The sequence below is a fragment of the Mustelus asterias genome, unplaced genomic scaffold (genome assembly GCF_964213995.1).
Source record: "Mustelus asterias unplaced genomic scaffold, sMusAst1.hap1.1 HAP1_SCAFFOLD_1369, whole genome shotgun sequence".
In the NCBI taxonomy this organism is placed as follows: Eukaryota; Metazoa; Chordata; class Chondrichthyes; order Carcharhiniformes; family Triakidae; genus Mustelus; species Mustelus asterias.
In genome coordinates, this window is record NW_027591314.1 from 3,468 (window position 1) to 30,181 (window position 26,714).

At 49.5% G+C, this 26,714-nt stretch overlaps 1 protein-coding gene across 1 annotated transcript in view; it reads left to right on the top strand.

Moving 5' to 3' along the window:
* The first annotated feature begins 430 nt into the window (after window positions 1-430).
* LOC144488199 (ankyrin-1-like) overlaps window positions 431-26,714 on the top strand; it is a 60,904-nt gene continuing 34,620 nt past the window's right edge. Inside the window, exons 1-4 of the mRNA XM_078206226.1 lie at window positions 431-500; window positions 2,818-2,949; window positions 6,799-6,942; window positions 25,886-26,417. Of these exons, the coding sequence (XP_078062352.1) occupies window positions 455-500; window positions 2,818-2,949; window positions 6,799-6,942; window positions 25,886-26,417 (854 nt within the window). The 5' untranslated portion in view covers window positions 431-454. The remainder of the gene's footprint in view (window positions 501-2,817; window positions 2,950-6,798; window positions 6,943-25,885; window positions 26,418-26,714) is intronic.

Here is a 26,714-nt window from a genome sequence, read left to right on the forward strand (position 1 = left end):
CTTCCCCTCGCACAAAGTGATGGAGAAAGGTTTCTGTTTGTGTATTTTTAAACACAGGAGTGAATGCAGGAAGCTGTCACCATGTGGCCGGCGGCTTGGAGGGGGTGCTGAGCTTGCTTCAGCTTTCTCAGATCAGCGATCTGTGCTTCACCCGAGAGTGCTCCCTTTGTCTCTGGTTCCAGCGGTGAGCAGAATGAGCTCAGCACTCTGCAGCCCCTGCACTGGCCGATTGGAGAGCGGGAACCAAGAGTTAGGCAGTGCAGTGATGACCAGCTCCAGGATTCTCAGTGAATTTTACAAACAGGCTCCTGAAGGTACCATCTCCTGGAGCCTGTGTGTTTATTCAGCCAGGAGAGAGCACTGTCAGTGCAGAGGTGCTGTATCAGGAAGAGAGGTTCTGACAGATGTGTTTGGAAATGTTACAGCGTCTCTGAGTGCTCGGGAACGTGCCGAAATGAAGATGTCCCTCATTGCTGAGCAGCTTGGTCTCAGCTGGGCCGGTGAGTTCCTCTTTGATTTTCTTCATTTCTCATTGAGTGAAGCTTTTCCATATTCCCGGATTCTCCCAGCTCCATTCTTTCACTGACTTGTTCCATTGTCTCAAACACATTCCTGTCTAACGGATTGAGATGAGAGAGAGAGACCCTGAAACCCCAAAATCCCTTCCCTTAATTTTTGATTTGATTTATTATTGTCACATGGACTGGGATTCAGTGAAAAGTATTGTTTCTTGCGCGCTATACAGACAAAGCATGCCGTTCATAGAGAAGGAAAGGAGAGAGTACAGAATGTAGTGTTACAGTCATAGCTAGGGTGCAGAGAAAGATCAAATTAATGCGAGGGAGATCCATTCAAAAGTCTGACAGCAGCAGGAAAGAAGCTGTTCTTGAGTCGGTTGGTAACTTCATGGCCATGCTAAGTTGTCCCTTAGTGTCCAAAGATGTGCGGGTTAGGTGGATTGGCCATGCTAAATTGCCCCTTAGTATCCAAAGATGTGCAGGGTAGGTGGATTGGCCATGCTAAATTGCCCCTTAGTGTCCAAAGATGTGCGGATTAGGTGGATTGGCCATGCTAAATTGCCCCTTAGTGTCCAAAGATGTTTAGGTTAGGCGGATTGGCCCTGCTAAATTGCCCCTTAGTGTCCAAAGATGTATAGGTTAGGTGATTGGCCATGCTAAATTGTCCCTTAGTGTCCAAAGATGTGCAGGTTAGGTGGATTGGCCATGCTAAATTGCTCCTTAGTGTCCAAAGATGTGCGGGTTAGGTGGATTGGCCATGCTAAATTGTCCCTTAGTGTCCAAAGATGTGTGGGTTAGGTGATTGGCAATGCTAAATTGTCCCTTAGTGTCCAAAGATGTGCAGGTTAAGTGGATTGGCCATGCTAAATTGCCCCTTAGTGTCCAAAGATGTGTAGGTTAGGGGGATTGGGCATGCTAAGTTGTCCCTTAGTGTCCAAAGATGTGTAGGTTAGGGGGATTGGCCATGCTAAATTGCCCCTTAGTATCCAAAGATGTGCAGGGTAGGTGGATTGGCAATGCTAAATTGCCCCTTAGTGTCCAAAGATGTGCGGATTAGGTGGATTGGCCATGCTAAATTGCCCCTTAGTGTCCAAAGATGTTTAGGTTAGGTGATTGGCCATGCTAAATTGTCCCTTAGTGTCCAAAGATGTTTAGGTTAGGTGGATTGGCCATGCTAAATTGCTCCTTAGTGTCCAAAGATGTGCGGGTTAGGTGGATTGGCCATGCTAAATTGTCCCTTAGTGTCCAAAGATGTGCAGGTTAGGTGGATTGGCCATGCTAAATTGCCCCTTAGTGTCCAAAGATGTGCGGGTTAGGTGATTGGCAATGCTAAATTGTCCCTTAGTGTCCAAAGATGTGCAGGTTAGGTGGATTGGCCATGCTAAATTGTCCCTTAGTGTCCAAAGATGTGCGGGTTAGGTGATTGGCAATGCTAAATTGTCCCTTAGTGTCCAAAGATGTGCAGGTTAGGTGGATTGGCCATGCTAAATTGCCCCTTAGTGTCCAAAGATGTGTAGGTTAGGGGGATTGGCCATGCTAAGTTGTCCCTTAATGTCCAAAGATGTGTAGGTTAGGGGGATTGGCCATGCTAAATTGCCCCTTAGTATCCAAAGATGTGCAGGGTAGGTGGATTGGCCATGCTAAATTGCCCCTTAGTGTCCAAAGATGTGCGGGTTAGGTGGATTGGCCATGCTAAACTGCCCCTTAGTGTCCAAAGATGTGCGGGTTAGGTGGATTGGCCATGCTAAACTGCCCCTTAGTGTCCAAAGATGTGTACGTTAGGTGGATTGGCCATGCTAAATTGCCCCTTAGTGTCCAAAGATGTGTACGTTAGGTGGATTGGCCATGCTAAATTGCCCCTTTGTGTCAGGGGGATTGGCAGGTTAAATATGTGGAATTACAGGGATAGGGCTTGGGTGGGATTGTTGTCGATGGGCCGAATGGTGGCCTCCTCCGCTGTCGGGATTCTATGAACTCGATTGAGTGGTATTTGGAAGAGGCCAGTCGGTTGAAGTGAAGCTTCTGCCAGTGTTCGCGTTGACAGCCACGCAGACACGGGGAGAGTGCGCAGACTCCACACAGACCCAAGCCGGGAATCGAACCCGGGTCCCTGTGAGGCAGCAGTGCTAACCACTGTGCTTGGTCAGTAAGTGTTCCCAGGGAGGGTGCTGAGTCTGGTTCATGGGGTTGGGTGGGGGAGGGGAGGGGGGTATGGGGGGGAGGGGCAGCGGTCAGCTCTTTCTCTCTCTCTCTCGCGCTGTTGTAACTCACCGTTCATGTCTCCGCCTCCCCGTTGCAGAGCTGGCAAGAGAGCTGCAATTTTCCGTCGACGATATCAACAAGATCCGGGTGGAAAACCCCAACTCACTGCTGGAGCAGAGCGCAGCCATCCTCAACCTGTGGGCCAGCCACGAGGGAAAGAGAGCCAAAAGTAAGTTCCAAATAAAAACCTTCACCATACCTAAAAAATACTTACAACAAAACAGAACGACAAACGGTCAAATTCATAAAATGGCACAGGAGCAGAATTTCAATGTATCTTTCTGGTCAGAGATTCCCAGGGAAAGCAGTCTTTTGATTTAGAAACATAGAAAAACTACAGCACAAACAGGCCCTTCGGCCCACAAGTTGTGCCGAACACATCCCTACCTTCTAGACCTACCTATAACCCTCCATCCTATTAAGCTCCATCTACTCATCCAGGAGTCTCTTAAAAGACCCTATTGAGTTCGCCTCCACCACCACTGACGGCAGCCGATTCCACTCGCCCACCACCCTCTGTGTGAAAAACTTACCCCGAACATCTCCCCCGTACCTACCCCCCAGCACCCTAAACCTGTGTCCTCTCGTAGCAGACATTTCCACCCTGGGAAAAAGCCTCTGAGAGTCCACCCGATCTATGCCTCTCAACATCTTATACACCTCTATTAGGTCTCCTCTCATCCTTTGTCTCTCCAAGGAGAAAAGACCGAGCTCCCACAGCCTATCCTCATAAGGCATGCCACTCAATCCAGGCAACATCCTTGTAAATCTCCTCTGCACCCGTTCAATCTTTTCCACATCCTTCCTATAGCGAGGCGACCAGAACTGAGCACAGTACTCCAAGTGGGGTCTGATGAGGGTCTTATACAGCTGCATCATTATCCCCGGACTCCTCAACTCAATCCCTCGATTGATAAAAGCCAGCACACCATACGCCTTCTTAACCACCTCCTCCACCTGCGGAGCCGATTTCAGAGTCCAATGGACCCGGACCCCAAGGTCCATCTGATCCTCTACAGTACTAAGAGTCTTTCCCTTTATATTGTACTCCTTCATCCCATTTGACCTACCAAAATGGACCACGATGCATTTATCTGGGTTGAAGTCCATCTGCCACTTGTCCGCCCAGCCTTGCATCCTATCTATGTCCCTCTGTAACTTCTGACATCCCTCCAGACTATCCACAACCCCACCAACCTTCGTGTCGTCGGCAAACTTACCAACCCATCCTTCCGCTTCCTCATCCAGGTCATTTATGAAAATGACAAACAGCAAGGGTCCCAGAACAGATCCCTGGGGCACACCACTGGTGACCGACCTCCATTTAGAAAAAGACCCATCTATACCCACTCTCTGCCTCCTTTGGGCAAGCCAGTTCTGGATCCACCGGGCAGCTGCCCCTTGGATCCCATGCCCTCTCACTTTTTCTGGAAGACTTGCATGGGGGACCTTATCGAACGCCTTGCTAAAATCCATATAAACCACATCTACCGCCTTCCCTTCGTCAATGTGTTTAGTCACATTTTCGAAGAACTCCACCAGGCTCGTAAGGCACAATCTGCCCTTGACAAAGCCATGCTGAGTATTCTTGAGCATACTAAACCTCTCTAAATCCTGTCCCTCAGGATCTTCTCCATCAGTTTACCAACCACTGAGGTTAGACTCACCGGTCGGTAATTACCTGGGCTATCCCTATTCCCCTTCTTGAAAATAGGAACCACATCCGCAATCCTCCAATCCTCCGGCACCTCTCCCGTCTCCATCGACGATGCAAAGATCATTGCCAGAGGCTCTGCAATCTCTTCCCTCGCCTCCCACAGTAGCCTGGGGTACATCCCATCCGGACCCGGCGACTTATCTATCTTGATGCCATTCAAAGATTCCAGCACAACCTCTTTCTTAAAGTCCACATACTCAATCCTTTCAGTCCACCGCACGCCCGCAGTACATCCACCCAGGTCCTTCTCCTCTGTGAAAACCGAGGCAAAATACTCATTGAGCACCTCTGCCATTTCTACTGGTTCCGTACAGACTTTCCCGCCTTCACCTTTTATAGGCCCTATTCCGTCACGTCTCATCCTTTTCCTCTTCACATATTTATAGAACGCCTTAGGGTTCTCCTTAATCCTACCTGCCAGGGCCTTCTCGTGACCCCTTCTGGCTCTCCTAATTTCCTTCTTTAGTCCCTTCCTACAAGCCGTATACTCTTCTAAATCCCTATCTTCGCCAAGCTCTCTGAGCCTTTTGTACGCTTTCCTTTTCTTCTCGACTGGGTCCCGCACAGCTTTCGTGCACCACGGTTCCTTTAACCGACCAACACCTCCCTGTCTGCTCGGAACGTTGTCCTGTAGAACTCTAGACAGACATTCCTTGAAAAACTGCCACCTCTCTTCAGTACATTTCCCCGAGAATAACTCCTTCCAATTTACTCCTCTAACTTGCTGTGTAATGTCTTCATATTTCCCCTTACTCCATATAAACGCTTTCCTAGCTTGCCTGATCCTCTCTTTTGATTTGATTTGATTTATTATTGTCACATGTATTGGGATGCAGTGAAAAGTATTGTTTCTTGCGCGCTATACAGACAAAACATACCGTTCATAGAGAAGGAAAGGAGAGAGCGCAGAATCTAGTGTTACAGTCATAGCTAGGGTGTAGAGAAAGATCAACTTAATGCGAGGTAAGTCCATTCAAAAGTCTGACAGCAGCAGGGAAGAAGCTGTTCTTGAGTCGGTTGGTACGTGGCCTCAGACTTTTGTATCTTTTTCCCGACGGAAGAAGGTGGAAGAGAGAATGTCCGGGGTGTGTGGAGTCATTAATTATGTTGGCTGTTTTTCCGAGGCAGCGGGAAGTGTAGACAGAGTCAGTGGATGGGAGGCTGGTTTGTGTGATGGATTGGGCTACATTCACGACCTTTCAGGACCCAGTCAATTCTGTGTGAGGAAAGGAAGTGGATAGGTATTTGATTAGATTGGGCTAGATGTGATTAAACACCAGTGTTGGCTGAGATGATCAAATAGGCTCCACTGGTGCTTTGATATCTGGGGGTGGGGATTGGAGGGGTCAGGGATTGGAGGGGGCAGGAGAGTAGTCGGGCTGACTGTCTGGAACATGCAGACGAGGCACCAGTGATAGAGGTGTGGGGACGAATGATACTTCTGGAGTTTGGCTTGTCTGTGTGACTAAGTATTTAGAGGGGAGGCAGTGACCCAATGGTACTGTCACTGAATAGCAACGATGTGGAGATGCCGGCGTTAGACTGGGGTAAACACAGTAAGAAGTTTAACAACACCAGGTTAAAGACCAACAGGTTTATTTGGTAGCAAATGCCACGAGCTTTCGGAGCGCTCCCCCTTCGTCAGGTGGAGTGGAGATCTGCTCACAAACAGGGCATACAGAGACACAAACTCAATTTGCAGAATAATGATTGGAATGCGAGTCTTTACAGCTCATCAAGTCTGAAAGGTACAAACAATGTGAATGGACAGAGCATTAAGCACAGGTTAAAGAGATGTGTATTGTCTCCAGACAGGACAGCCACTGAGATTCTGCAAGTCCATTTGCTACCAAATAAACCTGTTGGATTTTAACATGGTGTTGTTAAACTTCTCACTGAATAGCAACCCAGAGACCCAGGGTAATGCTCTGGAGACCCGGGTTCAAAACCCACCACGGCAGAATTTGAATTCAGTAAGAACATTGGCTGAGTGTCTGGGTTAATAGTCTGGCGATAATATCACCAGGCCATCACCTTCCCAAATGAATGAGCGATGGAAGGGGAGCAGGGGTGGACAACAAGTCGGAGGGTTATTAACGGGGGAATGTCAAAATTCAGGTGTCTTGAAGAGTTGAGACGTGATACTCAGATGTGGACAGTACGAGGGGCAATGCCAAAAGGCATTGGGGACTGGGAAGTCAGTGTGAGGATTGGGAAGGTGGGTCTTTTCCCGCTACTCTAAACTCTGTGGATAAGAGGGAATATTGTTGTCTCTGACCCGGTGTTTGTGTCCTGTTTTAGTGGAGAGCCTCTACTCGGCTCTGAAGAATATTGACCGCAATGACATTGTGAGCATGTTGGAGGGTTCCAATCTGAACAGCCGCCCTCTCAAAGGCAATAAAAGGCACGGGGAAAGAGATAGCAGCCTGTCTCCCGCTGTGAATGGTAAGCACCAACTCCGCTACCTTTCTTCATTTGCCCACCCGTTTCGGGGTCCCTTCTCTCCGCGTTCGCCACCCACCCTCCCGGGGACCGTGGAGTCATGGTTTCAAGGTGCGCGGTGGAAGGTAGGGGGGGAACTTGAAACAGTTTAATCCTCGGGCGTCTGCAAACTGTTTCTGTTCTTGTCGCGGCAACGGGCTGCAAGGTAGAACCGTAAAAAAAGGGCAACATGAAGCTCGAAAGACACAGCGGGTTGTGACAACTATCTCTGTAATAGGCCGCTGTGTGGGCTGACCTCACATTATAATCCTTCCAAGTGGTAAGGTCTGGATTTGGTCCCAAGTCCTCATTCTGGATTGTCTACAGAGTGTTATGGTTCAGGTGAGAAACTCCAAAGTATTTTGTGAAGCCCGCCTGGATCACAGGTTTTACATCTTGAATTTTGGCTCGGATAAACATGAGATGTTCCATTCAGGTATGATTCAAGTGACCCACTGGGGAGCTTTTATCAAATAAAGTTTATTTAAGAATATAGTTAACATGTATAGTAAGAAAATTAGGGAGAACTTTTATCAATTAGAAACAGGAAACAAAACAATTTTAATGAATACCTCTAATGTGTTCCAGTTAAAACCAATATCCAATCAACAAAACCCTTGAAACAAATTTATCACTGCACAGGCTAAAGCTCACACGATACTGCAATCCAGTTCCCTGGGTTGCACGCCGATTTCAAATGATCTCGAAAACTCAGAGCAGCCTGCAGTCGTATCAGTTCCCCAAAACTCCAAAGCCCAGATTAATTACCGCAGCACGGCAACAATCCTTTCTTTCAACGAACTGGTAAAGTTTTCAAAACAGAGAGAGAAAGAGACTTCTTTTCCAGCTTATTTCTCAGGCTACCTCCAACTCTGCAGCCCAAAACGGAACTGAAAGTTGAAAAACTTGGGCCACCTGACCTGCCCACAGTTTTTCTCCTTCCAGCGATGACATCACCCAAGGTTGTGACCATGATTTTTTAAAAACTCTTAAAGGTGCACTAACCTCACAAGTGTATTCGGAGGCCACACTGAAGTCCTTAGTATGTTGGAGGTGTGGGGGGTGAGGGAACTCTTTCTGACACTTGATTGCAGTTGGACAGGAGGTGATGAATTCTTAGCATGTAAGTAAGCCACCTTCCAAAGAAGCCAGGTTTGAATGAAATCCATCTCCCCCAATGCCAACAGTCGCAGATTAATCAAATTCAGGGATGTGACAATCAGTTCCTGGTCACAGGGGTTCTGATAAAGTATTTGGAGACAGGGATGGAATGTTTTTTCCCCAGTAAAGCCCTTGCTTTTCCAGCTGGGGCATTGTGGAGAGTCCCACCTTTCAACATCATAACTGGAAGAAGTTCAGAGACACATGAAAAGGGTGTCCCTTCAACCTCCATGCGGATTCACATTTTGCTCTTCATCCGTGGGACATGGGCATTGCTGGCTGGGCCCCTCCCGATTTTCCCCTTGAGAAGGAGGTGATGAGCTGCCTTCTTTAAGCGATGTGCTGTGGGTTGACCCACAATGGGGAGGATTTTGACGCAGCGACAGTGAAGGAACGACCAAAATATTTCCAAGTCAGGATGGTGAGTGGCTCGGAGGGGAACTTGCAGGTGGTGGTGTCCCCCATGTATCTGTTAACATTGGTCGTTAACAGGGGGTATGAGATAATTGGGGAACATGGAGATACTTGGGTCTGCGTCAGGGGGTCATTTGAACACCCTCCCCCCTTCTGTATCCCCCCTCAATATCACAGTGAGCGACAGTTCCGGGATAACAATCAGGAAGAAGGTTTGTGATTCTCGCTGAACTCGTGTGGTGCTGTACTTGTCAAACATTTTCTTCCGGTTGTCAGCAGTTGACTTCCTGTGTCAAAGGTGAAACTATTTCAACTTTCTGTCACCTCTCTACCTCTGACCTCTGGCGCCATGACAACAGCTGGTTCTGTGCCACTTCCTGTGAAGCATGCCCACCCGTCTCCATCTCCGCATCTCCCTTGTCTTTTCCCAGGAAATTATGGCACGCCGGATTAGATTCCCGAGATTGGGAGGGCAGGATGGGGAACACGGAATTGGTGAAGTTAAAAGTGGCCGAGAGATTTGAGCTTTTCCTTGGCCTTTTACCTCCATGGAGCCTGTTTGATATCACCCACACTCACGTTCCTATTGAGTCTCTGGATGTGAACTCAACACTCGTTCACAAGATGACATTGGAACCTGTTGCATAGTCCAGTACAAATCCACTGAGAGTTAGGACTTCCCTACAAAGAGAGGGGTTGAACATCCCCATTTAGAACTCTTAAGAGTATTGAAAGGCAGAGCTATCTGGGTGTACAGGTACACAGGTCCCTGAAAGTGGCAATGCAGGTGGAGAAGGTAGTCAAGAAGGCATACGACATGCTTGCCTTCATCAGCCGGGGTATTGAGTTTAAAAATTGGCAAGTCATGTTACAGCTTTATAGAACCTTAGTTAGGCCGCACTTGGAATATAGTGTTCAATTCTGGTCACCACACTACCAGAAGGATTTGGAGGTTTTGGAGAGGGTACAGAAAAGATTTACCAGGATGTTGCCTGGTATGGAGGGCATCAGCTATGAGGAGAGGTTGGAGAAACTTGGTTTGTTCTCACTGGAACGATAGAGGTTGAGGGGGCGACCTGATAGAAGTCTACAAGATTATGAGAGGCATGGACAGAGTGGATAGTCAGAAGCTTTTTCCCAGGGTGGAAGAGTCAATTACTAGGGGGCATAGGTTTAAGGTGCGAGGGGCAAGGTTTAAAGGAGATGTACGAGGCAGACTTTTTACACAGAGGGTGGTGGGTGCCTGGAACTCGCTGCCAGGGGAGGTAGTGGAAGTGGATATGGTCGTGACTTTTAAGGGGCATCTGGACAAACACATGAATAGGATGGGAATAGAGGGATATGGTCCCCGGAAGGGTAGGGGGTTTTAGTTAAGTCGGGCAGCGTGGCCGGTGCAGGCTTGGAGGGGCCGAAGGGCCTGTTCCTGTGCTGTAATTTTCATTTTGCTTTGTTCTCTGTTCTTATCAGAGGGAGGATGGTGGCGAGCCAGCACAGCTGAGACTAGGACTAACTCCCTGATTCCCAGTACCATTCTTTCAGATCCCGACTCTTCCCATTTAAACACCCGAGCAGCACATGCACAGGGAAAGAATGGGAGCATCCAAAAAGTCAAGGACACATGATCGTTTCACAGCCTCAGCCCATCAACAACAACTTGGATTAACCTCTCACCTTTGACACTGTCCTTAGGCAAAGAGATAGGGGTTGTAGAACGTCTTAAGGGAGGGGGGCACTTGGAGAGACTTTGGGAAGGCGAGGACAGAATCAAACTCAGCAGAGAATGGTGAGGAAAGGACGACCGGATAAAGAGAGGACAGAATGAACGGAATGCTTGAATCTCGGATGGGAGGAGGGATGGCAGGGATAGGGAGGGAAGGAGGGATGAATAAAAGATTATTCATTTTGTGATGGTGTATTCAGAGATAGTTAGAGATAGCTGGTGGTTAACACTGCTGCCTCACAGCGCCAGGGTCCCTGGTTCAATTCCGGCCTCGGGTCACTGTCTGTGCAGAGTCTGCACATTCTGCCCATGTCTGCGTGGGTTTCCTCCGGGTGCTCCGGTTTCCTCCCACAGCCCAAAGAACTGTGGGTTAGGTTGATTGGCCATGCTAAATTTGACCCAAGTGCCAGGGGGTTAGTACGGTAAATGTGTGAGGTTACGCGGATGGGAATTAGGTTGATTGTGGTCGGTACAGGCTTGATGGGCCGAATGGTCTCCTTCTGCACTGGAGGGATTCCACGAGTTTGGATAATAGGAGCAGTGAGTGTGGGAGTGACAGTGTGAGGATAAGGGGGGCAGTGAGTGTGGGAGTGACAGTGTGAGGATAAGGGGGGCAGTGAGTGTGGGAGTGACAGTGTGAGTGAGGATAAGGGGGGCAGTGAGTGTGGGAGTGACAGTGTGAGTGAGGATAAGGGGGGCAGTGAGTGTGGGAGTGACAGTGTGAGTGAGGATAAGGGGGGCAGTGAGTGTGGGAGTGACAGTGTGAGTGAGGATAAGGGGGGCAGTGAGTGTGGGAGTGACAGTGTGAGTGAGGATAAGGGGGGCAGTGAGTGTGGGAGTGACAGTGTGAGTGAGGATAAGGGGGGCAGTGAGTGTGGGAGTGACAGTGTGAGTGAGGATAAGGGGGGCAGTGAGTGTGGGAGTGACAGTGTGAGTGAGGATAAGGGGAGCAGTGAGTGTGGGAGTGACAGTGTGAGTGAGGATATGGGGGCAGTGAGTGTGGGAGTGACAGTGTGAGTGAGGATAAGGGGGGCAGTGAGTGTGGGAGTGACAGTGTGAGTGAGGATAAGGGGGGCAGTGAGTGTGGGAGTGACAGTGTGAGTGAGGAGAAGGGGAGCAGTGAGTGTGGGAGTGACAGTGTGAGTGAGGATAAGGGGAACAGTGAGTGTGGGAGTGACAGTGTGAGTGAGGATAAGGGGAGCAGTGAGTGTGGGAGTGACAGTGTGAGGATAAGGGGGGCAGTGAGTGTGGGAGTGACAGTGTGAGTGAGGATAAGGGGGGCAGTGAGTGTGGGAGTGACAGTGTGAGTGAGGATAAGGGGGGCAGTGAGTGTGGGAGTGACAGTGTGAGTGAGGATAAGGGGGGCAGTGAGTGTGGGAGTGACAGTGTGAGTGAGGATAAGGGGGGCAGTCAGTGTGGGAGTGACAGTGTGAGTGAGGATAAGGGGGGCAGTGAGTGTGGGAGTGACAGTGTGAGTGAGGATAAGGGGGGCAGTGAGTGTGGGAGTGACAGTGTGAGTGAGGATAAGGGGGGCAGTGAGTGTGGGAGTGACAGTGTGAGTGAGGATAAGGGGGGCAGTGAGTGTGGGAGTGACAGTGTGAGGATAAGGGGGGCAGTGAGTGTGGGAGTGACAGTGTGAGTGAGGATAAGGGGGGCAGTGAGTGTGGGAGTGACAGTGTGAGGATAAGGGGGGCAGTGAGTGTGGGAGTGACAGTGTGAGTGAGGATAAGGGGGGCAGTGAGTGTGGGAGTGACAGTGTGAGTGAGGATAAGGGAGCAGTGAGTGTGGGAGTGACAGTGTGAGTGAGGATAAGGGGGGCAGTGAGTGTGGGAGTGACAGTGTGAGTGAGGAGAAGGGGAGCAGTGAGTGTGGGAGTGACAGTGTGAGTGAGGATAAGGGGGGCAGTGAGTGTGGGAGTGACAGTGTGAGTGAGGAGAAGGGGAGCAGTGAGTGTGGGAGTGACAGTGTGAGTGAGGAGAAGGGGAGCAGTGAGTGTGGGAGTGACAGTGTGAGTGAGGATAAGGGGGGCAGTGAGTGTGGGAGTGACAGTGTGAGTGAGGATAAGGGGAACAGTGAGTGTGGGAGTGACAGTGTGAGTGAGGATAAGGGGAGCAGTGAGTGTGGGAGTGACAGTGTGAGTGAGGAGAAGGGGAGCAGTGAGTGTGGGAGTGACAGTGTGAGTGAGGATAAGGGGGGCAGTGAGTGTGGGAGTGACAGTGTGAGTGAGGATAAGGGGAACAGTGAGTGTGGGAGTGACAGTGTGAGTGAGGAGAAGGGGAGCAGTGAGTGTGGGAGTGACAGTGTGAGTGAGGATAAGGGGAACAGTGAGTGTGGGAGTGACAGTGTGAGTGAGGATAAGGGGGGCAGTGAGTGTGGGAGTGACAGTGTGAGTGAGGAGAAGGGAGCAGTGAGTGTGGGAGTGACAGTGTGAGGATAAGGGGGGCAGTGAGTGTGGGAGTGACAGTGTGAGGATAAGGGAGCAGTGAGTGTGGGAGTGACAGTGTGAGGATAAGGGGGGCAGTGAGTGTGGGAGTGACAGTGTGAGGATAAGGGGAACAGTGAGTGTGGGAGTGACAGTGTGAGGATAAGGGGGACAGTGAGTGTGGGAGTGACAGTGTGAGTGAGGATAAGGGAGCAGTGAGTGTGGGAGTGACAGTGTGAGGATAAGGGGGGCAGTGAGTGTGGGAGTGACAGTGTGAGGATAAGGGGAACAGTGAGTGTGGGAGTGACAGTGTGAGGATAAGGGGGACAGTGAGTGTGGGAGTGACAGTGTGAGTGAGGATAAGGGGGGCAGTGAGTGTGGGAGTGACAGTGTGAGGATAAGGGGAACAGTGAGTGTGGGAGTGACAGTGTGAGGATAAGGGGGGCAGTGAGTGTGGGAGTGACAGCGTGAGGATAAGGGGGGCAGTGAGTGTGGGAGTGACAGTGTGAGTGAGGATAAGGGGGGCAGTGAGTGTGGGAGTGACAGTGTGAGTGAGGATAAGGGGGGCAGTGAGTGTGGGAGTGACAGTGTGAGTGAGGATAAGGGGGGCAGTGAGTGAGGATAAGGGGGGCAGTGAGTGAGGATAAGGGGGGCAGTGAGTGTGGGAGTGACAGTGTGAGTGAGGATAAGGGGGGCAGTGAGTGAGGATAAGGGGAGCAGTGAGTGTGGGAGTGACAGTGTGAGTGAGGATAAGGGGGGCAGTGAGTGTGGGAGTGACAGTGTGAGTGAGGATAAGGGGGGCAGTGAGTGTGGGAGTGACAGTGTGAGTGAGGATAAGGGGAACAGTGAGTGTGGGAGTGACAGTGTGAGTGAGGATAAGGGGAGCAGTGAGTGTGGGAGTGACAGTGTGAGTGAGGATAAGGGGGGCAGTGAGTGTGGGAGTGACAGTGTGAGTGAGGATAAGGGGAACAGTGAGTGTGGGAGTGACAGTGTGAGTGAGGATAAGGGGGGCAGTGAGTGTGGGAGTGACAGTGTGAGTGAGGATATGGGGGCAGTGAGTGTGGGAGTGACAGTGTGAGGATAAGGGAGCAGTGAGTGTGGGAGTGACAGTGTGAGTGAGGAGAAGGGGAGCAGTGAGTGTGGGAGTGACAGTGTGAGTGAGGATAAGGGGAGCAGTGAGTGTGGGAGTGACAGTGTGAGTGAGGAGAAGGGGAGCAGTGAGTGTAGAAGTGACAGTGTGAGTGAGGAGAAGGGGGGCAGTGAGTGTGGGAGTGACAGTGTGAGTGAGGATAAGGGGAGCAGTGAGTGTGGGAGTGACAGTGTGAGTGAGGATAAGGGGGCAGTGAGTGTGGGAGTGACAGTAAGGATAAGGGGGGCAGTGAGTGTGGGAGTGACAGTGTGAGTGAGGATAAGAGGAGCAGTGAGTGTGGGAGTGACAGTGTGAGTGAGGATAAGAGGAGCAGTGAGTGTGGGAGTGACAGTATGTGTTTGGATGAGGGGAGTAGGTTTATATTTGGAGTGATGCTTCTGGGTGTTGGAAGGTGAGTCTGCATAGTCTGGAATATTTAAAATATAGATGCGTTGTTTGAGTAGATGTTTGTCCGCTTTTTAATTGTTATTCAAACTTAATTGGGAAGTGGGTAATGTTGAGGAGATAGTAGTGAGAACTTTCCATTCCATTAAATGGGAAACATGCTCTCAATCATCCTGCTATCCAGTGGTGTTATCAGTCTTGTGGAACTGCCCATCATCGGCCTACGCTGATATTCCTGTTGTGAACCAGTGCTGCACGATGAACAAGGCTCCATGGAGAAATGGGGGTGCGGGAATTTTTTAAGCTGTAAAGATTGGGAATGGCCTTAGATAAATGAGACAGATTTATCAGAGATTTCTCTTGGGTGGATTACGCCAATCCCCTTTTATCTATGGCATAATTTCCTCTGGAATACTGAGAGAGATGTTACCCATTCAGTGAAGTTCATGCTGATAGTTGCTTTGCATGTTCTGCTTTCTTAGAGAACGGGCAGGAATCTGGCCCCTTCGAGACACTTCCCCACTGGCACCATTTTCTCAATCAGGCAGACCCCAAGGTGTGCTTGAGTTGTCGATTTGAAGATCACCTCCATCAACTCAAATTGGACAGTCTATGGAGTGGATTGGGACCTTCGGTATAACACAGCGGTGTCACCGTGTCTACTTTACCCGGACATGGTCACCAGTTACCCCCCCCCCCCTCGTCCTGTGTAACACGAGCAAGGGGACCATTGGCAAACACAGAGGTCACACCACAAAGAGTCTTCTATGTGTGTGTGAGGGATGGAGTGTCTCTGCCTGATTCGGCTGTGCATGACGGCTAAAAACATTTCAATTGCAGAATGACATTGAGTGGGCGGAAAAACCCTTTAGAAATTCCCAAAGAGTGGAGAATGTCCACAGGGTTTTCCTGCCCTTACTCAGCGTGTAGCGATGATTGAACATGTATTGTTTGAGGGGACCGTGCTTGCTCTGCATGATGCTTGGCGTGTCATTCCCCATCACTCCGTTATGTCATTGAAGTGGAAGAGTGTTTTTAATTGATGCATCTGTCACCGGTGGCGTCTGAAGGGTAAGGCAGGACACCTCATCTTGCAGACAGGATATTGTCAGACCTTAGGGGTGGACTTTGGCATTAGAGTGGGCAATCAGTGGCCAACCACCCCATTGTGACCCCAAAGGAAACCCGGAGCGTTGAAGCAATCGACATCATTACGCAATGGCAGAGACAGGTAGGTTGTGAGGTTTGAGGAACGCGCCATGGAGCAACCCTCTCATAGAATCATAAAATACAATGATAGACTCCCGACAGTACAGAAGGAGGCCATTCAGCCCATCGAGCCTGCACTGACAACAATCCCACCCCAGCCCTGTAACCCGTCCTGCTGACCCCACTGAAACTAGGGTCAATTTAACATGGCTAATCCCCCTAACCTGCACATCTTTGGACACAAAGGGGCAATTTAACATGGCCAAACCACCTAACCTGCACATCTTTGGACACTAAGGGGCAATTTAACATGGCCAACCCACCTAACCTGCACATCTTTGGACACTGAGGGGCAACTTAGAATGGTCAGTCCACCTAATCTACATATCTTTGGACACAAAGGAGCAATTTAGCATGGCCAATCCACCTAACCTGCACATCTTTGGACACTCGGGGGCAATTTAACATGGCCAATCCACCTAACCTACACTTCTTTGGACACTAAGTGGCAATTTAGCATGGCCAATCCCCCTAACCTACACTTCTTTGGACACTAAGTGGCAATTTAGTATGGCCAATCCACCTCACCTACACATTTATGAATACTGAGGGGCAATTTAACATGGCCAATTCACCTAATCTGTACATTTTTGGACACTAAGGGACAAGTTAGCATGGCCAATCCACCTAACCTACACATCTTTGGAGTGTGGGAGGAAACCGGAGCATCCGGAGGAAACCCACGCAGACACTGGGGGGGGGGGGGGGGGGGGGAGAGAACGTGCAGACTCCACACAGCCAGTGACCCAGTGACAGCCAGTGGCTCGCCACCGTGCCACCCTTGAAGTGAGATTGTTGGCATTTTGATGGACTATGGAAAGGCAGTGTACACTCTGCACTGATCTGTTCCTTGGGTATAATTTGAGTGACAGGGGCCTGTGTTTTCAATTAGTTTTGACAGGGCAAGGGACTGAGGCAGGGTGCCAGGAAGGGCTATGGTGGCTGTACACATCACTGATTTCTTTTATGACTGGGCAACATTTCATTGCAAGTTGAGAAATATAAATCATTATTCCTTTCTCTGCCCTCCTTATGCTTGTGATAATATCACAGCAGCATGTGTGAATTGGGAAGTCAGGAATTCATTGTAGGCTCTTGCCCAACTAAAGCCTTTCTCATCTCCTCCGGTATTATTAGCTTTTTTTTGCTCCAACCTTACCTCAAAGTGTGTGTTACTCTATCGGCTTGTCGAGCTGCCAATTCCAGTCAAAGCCGTGGTAATAAGGAGGTGTTGACTCAACTCCAGAAATATTCCATGGCGTCAGGTTGCAGGCTTTGACAAGCTGAGAGTGCATGGCCCCATGCTTGATCAGGTCTGGGGCTGTGTTTCCCAACACTGACCCCACGCACAGTGGCCCAGCGGTTAGCAGCGCTGCTTCACAGCGCCAGGGACCTGGGTTCGATTCCCGGCTGGGGTCATCGTCTGTGTGGAGTCTGCACCTTCTCCCCGAGTCTGCGTGGGTTTCCTCCGGGTGCTCCGGCTTCCTCCCACAGACTAAAGACGTGCAGGTTAGGTGGATTGGCCATGCTAAATTGCCCCTTAGTGTCCAAAGATGTGTAGGTTAGATGGATTGGCCATGCTAAATTGCCCCTTAGTGTCAAAAGATGTGTAGGTTAGGTGCATTGGTCATGCCAAATTCTCCCTCAGTGTCCCCGAACAGGTGCCGGAGTGTAGCGACTAGGGGATTTTCACAATAACATCATTGCAGTGTTAATGTAAGCCGATTTGTGACACTGATAAATATAGAACAAAGAAAATTACAGCACAGGAACAAGTCCTTCGGCCCTCCAAGCCTGCACCAACCATGCTGCCCGACTGAACTAAAACCCCCTACCCTTCCATATTCCCATCCGATTCATGTATTTGTCAAGACACCCCTTAAAAGTCACTATGGGATCTGCTTCCACTACCTCCCCCGGCAGCGAGTTCCAGGCACCCACCACCCTCTGTGTAAAAAATCTGCCTCATACATCTCCTTTAAACCTTGCCCCTCGCACCTGAAACCTGTGCCCCCGAGTAATTGACTCTTCCACCCTGGGAAAAAGCTTCTGACTATCCACTCTGTTCATGCCCCTCATAATCTTGTAGACTTCTATCAAGTCGCCCCTCAACCTCCGTCGTTCCAGTGAGAACAAACCAAGTTTCTCCAACCTCTCCTCATATCGAATGCCCTCCATACCAGGCAACATCCTGGTAAATCTTTTCTGTACCCTCTCCAAAGCCTCCACATCCTTCTGATCGTGTGGCGACCAGAATTGAACACTATATTCCAATTGCGGTCTAACTAAGGTTCTCTAAAGCTGCAACATGACTTGCCAATTTTTAAACTCAATGCCCCGGCCAATGAAGGCAAGCATGCCGTATGCCTTCTTGACTACCTTCTCCACCTGCACTGCCACTTTCAGTGACCTGTGTACCTGTACACCCAGATCCTTCTGCCTCTTAATATTCTTAAGGGTTCTGCCATTTACGATTTCCTAGTAAGGTTTATTAGACCTTCCAAAATGCATTATCTCACATTTGTGCGGATTAAACTCCATCTGCCATCTCTCCACCCAAGCCTCCAACCGATCGATATCCTGCTGTATCCTCTGATGATCCTCATCGCTTTCCGCAAATCCACCAACCTTTGTGTCATCCGCAAACTTACTCATCAACCCAGTTACATTTTCCTCCAAATCATTTATATATATTACAAACAGCAAAGGTCCCACCATTGATCCCTGAGGAACACCACTTGTCACAGCCCTCCATTCAGAAACACACCCTTCCACTGCTACCCTCTGTCTTCTAACATCGATGTGGAGATGCCGGCGTTGGACTGGGGTGAACAGAGTAAGAGTTTTAACAACACCAGGTTAAAGTCCAACAGGTTTATTTGATAGCAAATACCATTAGCTTTCGGAAGCTTTGACAAAAGCTCCGAAAGCTAATGGTATTTGCTACCAAATAAACCTGTTGGACTTTAACCTGGTGTTGTTAAAACTCTTACTCTGTTCTAACATCGAGCCAGTTCTGTACCTACCTTGCCAGCTCACCTCTGATCCCACGCGACTTCCCCTTCTGCCCCAGTCTGCCATGAGGGACCTTATCAAAGGCCTTACTGAAGTCCATGTAGACAACATCCACTGCCCTACCCTCATCAATCATCTTCATCACTTCCTCGAAAAACTCGATCAAGTTCGTGAGACACGACCTCCCCTTCACAAAACCATGTTGCCTCTCACTAATACATCCACTTGTTTCCAAGTGGGAATAAATCCTGTCTCGAAGAATCCTCTCCAATAATTTCCCTACCACTGATGTAAGGCTCACCGGCCTGTAATTACCTGGATTATCCTTGCTACCCTTCTTAAACAAAGGAACAACATTGGCTGTTCTCCAGTCCTCTGGGACCTCCCCTGTGGCCAGTGAGGGGATACCAAGATTTCTCTCAAGGCCCCGGCAATTTCCTCCCTTGCCTCTCTCAGTATTTTGGGGTATATCCCATCAGGCCCTGGGGACTTGTCTACCTTAATGTTTCTCAAGAACCCCTATACCTCCTTCTTTTTGATCTTAACATAACTCAAACTATCTACACATCCTTTCCCAGACTCATCATCCACCAAGACTTCTCTTTGGTGAATACTGATGCAAAGTACTCATTTAATACCTCGCCCATTTCCTCTGGCTCCACACATAGATTCCCTCTCCTGTCCTTGAGTGGGCCAACCCTCTCCCTGGCTACCCTCTTGCTCTTTATATATGTGTAAAAAGCCTTGGGATTTTCCTTAATCCTGCTGGCCAATGCTTTTTCATGACCCCTCTTAGCTCTTCTTACTCCTTGCTTAAGTTTCTTTCTACTTTCCTTGTACTCCACACTTGCTTCGTGTGTTCCAGCCTCCTAGCTTTGACAAATGCTTCCTTTTTCTCTTTGACTAGGCTCACAATATCTCTCGTTATCCAAGGTTGCCAAAACTTGCCATACTTATCCTTCATCCTTACAGGAATGTGCCGGTCCTGAATCCCTATCAACTTACACTTGAAAGCCTCCCACATGCCAGATGTTGATTTGCCCTCAAACATCTGCCCCCAATCTACATTCTTCAGTCCCTGCCTCACATTGTTGTAATTAGCCTTCCCCCAGTTTAGCACCTTAACTTGAGGACTACACTTATCTTTATCCATCAGTACCTTAAAGCTTACTGAATTGTGGTCACTGTTCCCAAACTGCTCCCCTACTGAAACATCGACCACTTGGTCGGGCTCATTCCCCAATACCAGGTCCAGTACGGCCCCTTCCCTAGTTGGACTATCTACATACTGTTTCAAGAAACCCTCCTGGATGCTCCTTACAAACTCTGCCCCATCCACGCCCCTAGCACTAAGTGAGTCCCAGTCAAAATATGGGAAATTAAAATCTCCCACCACAACAACCCTGTTACTTTTACACCTTGCCAAAATCTGCCTACATATCTGTTCCTCAATCTCCCGTTGGCTGTTGGGCGGCCTATAGTAAACCCCTTATAGAACATAGAACAGTACAGCACAGAACAGGCCCTTTGGCCCACGATGTTGTGCCGAGCTTTATCTGAAACCAAGATCAAGCTATCCCACTCCCTATCATCCTGGTGTGCTCCATGTGCCTATCCAATAACCGCTTAAATGTTCCTAAAGTGTCTGACTCCACTATCACTGCAGGCATTTCCATTATACTTCAACTTAAGCTTGTGAAATACCACTGCATTGAGTGACCAGGTCTTTGCCTCCACAAGGACTACGTGATGGTCACCCACTCATACCAACATTGACGGATGGATCTGCGACAGGGAGGTTTGTGAAGACGAGGTCAAATCGATTTTTCCCTCCTGTTGGTGCCCTCGCCACATGTTACAGACTCCGCCCAGCAGTTATGGCCTTTCGGTCTTCAAAGAATTCAGTGGTCCACGAAGGTCCACGAATTTTGCAACCCCTGCTGACTTTCTTTTTATTCATTCGTGGGACATGAGCGTCGCTGGCTGGGCCCAGCATTTATTGCCCATCCCTAGTTGCCCCTTGAGAAGGTGGTGGTGAGCCGCCATCTTGAATCGCTGCAGTCCACAGGCTGTGGGTCGACCCACAATGCCGTTAGGGAGGGAATTCCAGGATTTTGACCCAGCGACTGCGAAGGAACGGCGATATATTTCCAAGTCAGGATGGTGAGTGGCTTGGAGGGGAACTTGCAGGTGGTGGTGTTCCCCATGTATCTGCTGCCCTTGTCCTTCCAGATGGAACAGGTCATGGGTTTGGAAGGTGCCGTCTAAGGATCTTTGGTGAATTGCTGCAGTGCATCTTGCATCATTCTTGAGTTTTCCTTTGGTAAGGATTCCATTATCTTTCCCATCACTGGTGTTAGACTGACTGGTACATAATTCCTTGGCCATATTCTGTTTCCTGTTTGAAGTATTGTGATGGCAGAGATGGGTGACACGGTGGCACAGTGGTTAGCAGTACTGCCTCACAGCGCCAGGGACCCGGGTTCAATTCCCGGCTTGGGTCAATGTCTGTATGAAGTTTGCACATTCTCTCCCGTGTCTGCGTGGGTTTCCTCCGGGTGCTCTGGTTTCCTCCCACACTACAAAGATGTGCAGGTTAGGTGGATTGCCCCTTAGTGTCCAAATATATGTAGGTTACGTGGATTGGCCAGGCTAAATTGCCCCTTAGTGTCCAAAGATGTGCAGGTTAGGTGGATTGGCCATGCTAAATTGCCCCTTAGTGTCCAAAGATGTGTAGGTTAGGTGGATTGGCCATGCTAAATTGCCTCAGTGTCTTGGGATGTGTGGGTTAGAGGGATTAGCAGGGTAAATGCATGGGGTTACCGGGATAGGGCCTGGGTGGGATTGTGGTCGGTGCAGGCTCGATGGGCTGAATGGCCTCCTTCTGCACTGTAGGGATTGTATGTTCAGTGCAGAGACTTTGTCCTCTTGACTATTCACTTGTTGGTGAATACAGTACAACTCCATCGCACAACGCTGCTCTCAGAATCATCACTGGAGCTTAACGACACAACCCGGGGGAGGGGAGATTTCTATTGACGGAGAATTGTCCAGGGGGTATCTCCTTCACCTGAAGAGATGTCATATCCAACAGAACTCGTGGCTATACATATTGAAATGTTTCAGATCCTGAACTGTATTGACAAGGTGGACATTGAAAGGATGTTTCCTCTTGTGGAAGAGTTCAGAACAAGGGGGCACGGTTTTCAAATTGGGGGTCGCTCTGACAGGAGTGAGATGAGGAGGATTTGTTTTCGATCAGAGTTGTGCGACTTTGTAACTCTCTGCTTCAGAAGGCGATGGGAGAGGGGGCGTTACTGAATGTTTCTAAGGTGGAAGGAAATAGATTCTTGTTGGGCAAGGGGATCAAACGTTGTCGGGGGCTAGAATCATAGAATCCCGACAGTACAGAAAGAAGCCATTCAGCCCATCAGGCCTGCATCGACAACAATCCCACCCAGGCCCTATCCCCGTAACCCTGCGCATTTACCCCGCTCATCTCCCTCACGTTAAGGGGCAATTTAGCATGGCCAACCCACCTAACCCGCACATCTTTGGACACTAAGGGACAATTCAGCATGGCCGATCCACCTAACCATCACATCTTTGGGCACTAAGGGGCAATTTAGCATGGCCAATTCCCCGAACCTACAAATGTTTGGACACTAAGGGACAATTTAGCGTGGACAATCCTCCAAAGCTACAAATCTTTGGACACTAAGGAATATTTTAGCATGGCCAATCCCCCAAACCGACACATCTTTGGACACTAAGGGACAATTTAACATGACCAATCCACCTAACCTGTACATTTTTGGACACTAAGGGACAATTTAGAATGGCCAATCCCCCGAACTTACACATCTTTGGGCATTAAGGGACAATTCAGCATGGCCAATCCACCTAACCTTCACATCTTTGGGCACTAAGGGACAATTCAGCATGGCCAATCCACCTAACCTACACATCTTTGGACACTAAGGGACAATTCAGCATGGCCAATCCACCTAACCTACACATCTTTGGGCACTAAGGGGCAATTTAGCATGGCCAATCCCCCGAACCTACAAATTTTTGGGATCTAAGGGACAATTTAGCATGGCCAGTCCCCCTAAGCTACACATCTTTGGAGGGTGGGAGGAAACCGGAGCACCCGGAGGAAACCCACGCAGGGTAGGTAGGGAATGTGGGATTTGGAACACAAGCAGATGGGCCCTGACCTTATTGAATGGCGGGGCAGGCTCGAGGGGCAGAGTGGCCTACTCCTGCTCCCAGCTGGTTTGTTTGTTTGTGCACGCTGGCACGGCCTTTCGAGGGGGGGAGACACTGAAAGGTTGACAGTGAGGCCAGCGGGAATCCACCCGTCTGATAATCCATTCAGTGTTTCTCCAAACACAGTGCATGTGAATCCGGAGCTGGAATGGCGTTCCCGCTATCTCCAAAGCGACGGGATTCAAATGCACTGTGCGGGAGCCCCCGGTGGGAACAGCAGGGCACGGAATTGAACCTGTCTGACGTGTTTGCTTCTTGTTTTGTTTTCCCACAGAACGGAATGATAACCCCCCCCCCCCCCTCTCCCCCCCGTCCCTTCCACCCACCCAGCTTTGCAAGTCGTTAATCCCAGCAGCATCGGGGAGGATGGACCACCCATCCGATCGGAAAGTTGCTCTCTCCGGAACCAGGCCCAACGAAAACATGGATTCCACATTTTTGCTGGTGTTCGGGCGGGAGACAAATCCCAAAATAATTGGCTTGGAAATATTCTTGAATCACAAACGCGTCGTGATCCATTTTGAGAATTGTATGAGCTTCCCCCAGACATACAGTTCTCGCCAACATTTCACTTCACGTGCGTGTGTGTTTATAGCTGCTCGTTCGGGTTTCCTGATCTAAACTGGACTCCAGCACAATGATTGATCCAATTCCAAAGGCCTCGAATATCAGGCAGTGAGAAGGCTCAAATAATAATCCAAAGAGTCTCATTATCACTAACATTGGGAGTCTGAAGCAATGAGTTCCTGGCGACGCTTTGAACTTGCAAAAGACTCACGCTGATTGATTGGGCTGGAAGTAATTTCTTCCCCTCACGCGTGACTATCTTTGGGGTTTATGACTGACCGTTCCATGTGTCCAGTTTCAGCGGAACAGTGTCCAGCCGTGTCGAGATTGATCCCTACATCGGGAACCAGCAAATTCCAAAACTACCACAGGGAATTTCTCAGATCATCCATTTCAGTCAATGAACATTCATCCTCTTTGTACGGGGAATCGTAGTTATAGAATCATAGGATCCCCGCAATGCAGAAGGAAGCCATTTGGCCCATCGAGCCTGCACCGTAACCCCACATATATTTACCCTCCCAATCCCCCTGATACTAAGGGGCAATTTAGCACAGTCAATCAACCCAATCCGCACATCTTTGGACTGTGGGAGGAAACCGGAGCACCCGGAGGAAACCCACGCAGACACGGGGCGAATGTGCAAACTCCACGCACAATCACCCAAGCCGGGAATCGAACCCGAGTCTCTGGTGCTGTGAGGCAGTGTTACTGCCACGGACCTAGTGTGTAAAAAAAAGTACAAGAAAAGTCCAGCACAGGAGGCCCTTCGGCCCTCCAAGCCCATGCGAATCGTGATGCCCCAACTAAACTAAAAAGAAACCTTCTTCCCTTACTCGGTCCGTATCCCTCTATTCCCTCCCTATTCATGTATCCATCCAGATGCCTCTTAAATGTTGCTCATGTTCCTCCTTCCACCACCTCCCCTGGCAGTGCGTTCCAGGCACCCACCACTCTCTGTGTGAAAAACTTCCCCCGCACATCTCCTTAAACTTTCCCCCTCTCACCTTGAACCTGTGCCCCCTTGTCATTGACACTTCCACCCTGGGGAAAAAGCCTCTGACTATCCACCCTGTCTGTGCCTCTCATCATTTTGTAGACCTCTCTCAGGTCTCCCCTCAGTCTCTGTCTTTCCAGTAAAAACAATCCCAGTTTATTCAACCTCTCCTCATTTCCAATGCCTTTAGGGGAGGCCTATTCAAAAGTCTGATGTCAGCAGGGAAGAAGCTGTTCTTGAGTCGGTTGGTGCGTGACCTCAGACTTTTGAATCTTTTTCCCGACGGAAGAAGGTGGAAGAGAGAATGTCCGGGGTTTGTGGGGTCCTTGATTATGTTGGCTGCTTTTCCCCGAGGGCAGCGGGAAGTGTAGACGGAGTCAATGGATGGGAGGCTGGTTTGTGTGGTGGGACTGGGCTACATTCATGACCCTTTGTAGTTTCTTGTAGCACAGTGATTAGCACTGCTGCCTCACAGCGCCAGGGATGCGGGTTCGATTCCCTGCTTATCACTGTCAGTGCGGAATTTGCACGTTCTCCCCGTGTCTGCGTGGGTTTCCTCCGCATGCTCCGGTTTCCTCCCACAGTCCAAAGAGGGGTGGGTTAGGTGGATTGGCCATGCTAAATTGCCCATTAGTGTCCAAAGATGTGCAGGTTAGGTGGATTGGCCACGCTAAATTGCCCCTTAGTGTCCAAAGATGGGTAGGTTAGGTGGATTGGCCATGCTAAATTGCCCCTTAGTGTCCAAAGATGTGTAGGTTAGGTGGATTGGCCATGCTAAATTGCCCCTTAGTGTCCAAAGATGTGCAGGTTAGGTGGATTGGCCATGCTAAATTGCCCCTTAGTGTCCAAAGATGTGCAGGTTAGGTGGATTGGCCACGCTAAATTGCCCCTTAGTGTCCAAAGATGTGTAGGTTAGGTGGATTGGCCGTGCTAAATTGCCCCTTAGTGTCCAAAGATGTGCAGGTTAGGTGGATTGGCCGTGCTAAATTGCCCCTTAGTTTCCAAAGATGTGCAGGTGAGGTGGATTGGCCATGCTAAATTGCCCCTTAGTGTCCAAAGATGTGTAGGTTAGGTGGATTGGCCATGCTAAATTGCTCATTAGTGTCCAAAGATGTGCAGGTTAGGTGGATTGGCCGTGCTAAATTTCCCCTTAGTGTCCAAAGATGTGCAGGTTCGGTGCATTAGCCAGGCTAAATTCTCCCTCAGTGAACAGGCACCGGAGTGTGGCAACTGGGGGATTTTCACAGTAACTCCATTGCGGTGTGACACTGATAAAGAAACATTACTTGACTTTCGGTCATGGTTCTTTCTGGAACGGTTAACCTATTGCCCAAAGATAGTTCTGCAGAATGCAACACGGCTGCCAATGAACCTATTGATTGAATAACGCCTGGTGGATTAGGAGATCTCTGGTGGTCCATCTCTCCCCTACCCCCTCCCCACCTTCCTCCTCCCCCCCCCCCCCCCCTCCCTCCCCTCGTGTGATGGTTTAATGCTGGTATGGCTTGTGCAGATTTGCTCTGTCTGCTTGTATAGGTTTCACTCCAGTGCAGGATGAGATGCTTTCTCCTGCTTCCCTTCACTATAAGATGCCATCTCCACTTCAAGCTGACCAGTTTTGGAATGATGTCGCCAGCCTGGATGGCATCCCCATGGCACGCGCTGACAACGATTCCCTGATGGAGATCTCCGACGTGAACGTCTGGTCCTCGGGCGGCGTGCCGCCCCTGGTCATGGCCGAAGACTCCTCCCTGGACTGCAGCAGAGCTGACGAGACGCTCCCTGCTGACGGGCCGAACTCCCTCAACCTCACGGAGGAGGACCCGGTGGATTCGGACGCCATCAATGGCCTGGTCGATTTGCTCGACAGTGAAGGAGCTCAGAGGTCAGAGGGCAAAGCTGAGATGACAGAAGGACAGAGTCCGGCCGAGCAGGCCCAGGATCTGAATGCACAGAATGGCATGTCTGTTGTTGCAGGGCAGCCCAAGACACATGACGGATGGACAGGGTCACCCACCCTGAGGAGTGAGATCGCAGAGTCCAAGTGGCCAGACCAGAATGTAGACAGGTAATTGGGAACCTTATCCCGAACTCTGAAATATACAAGGGAAGCTCCTTGTGTATATAGATATATTTACTTGATTTGATTTGATTTATTATTGTCACATGTACAGGCAAAGCATACCATTCATAGAGTACACAGGGGGGAAGAAAAGGAGAGGGTGCAGAATGTAGTGTTACAGTCATAGCTAGGATGTAGAGAAAGATCAACTTAATATTTGATTTGATTTATTATTGTCACATGTATTGGGATACAGTGAAAAGTATTGTTTCTTGCGTGCTATACAGACAAAGCATACCGTTC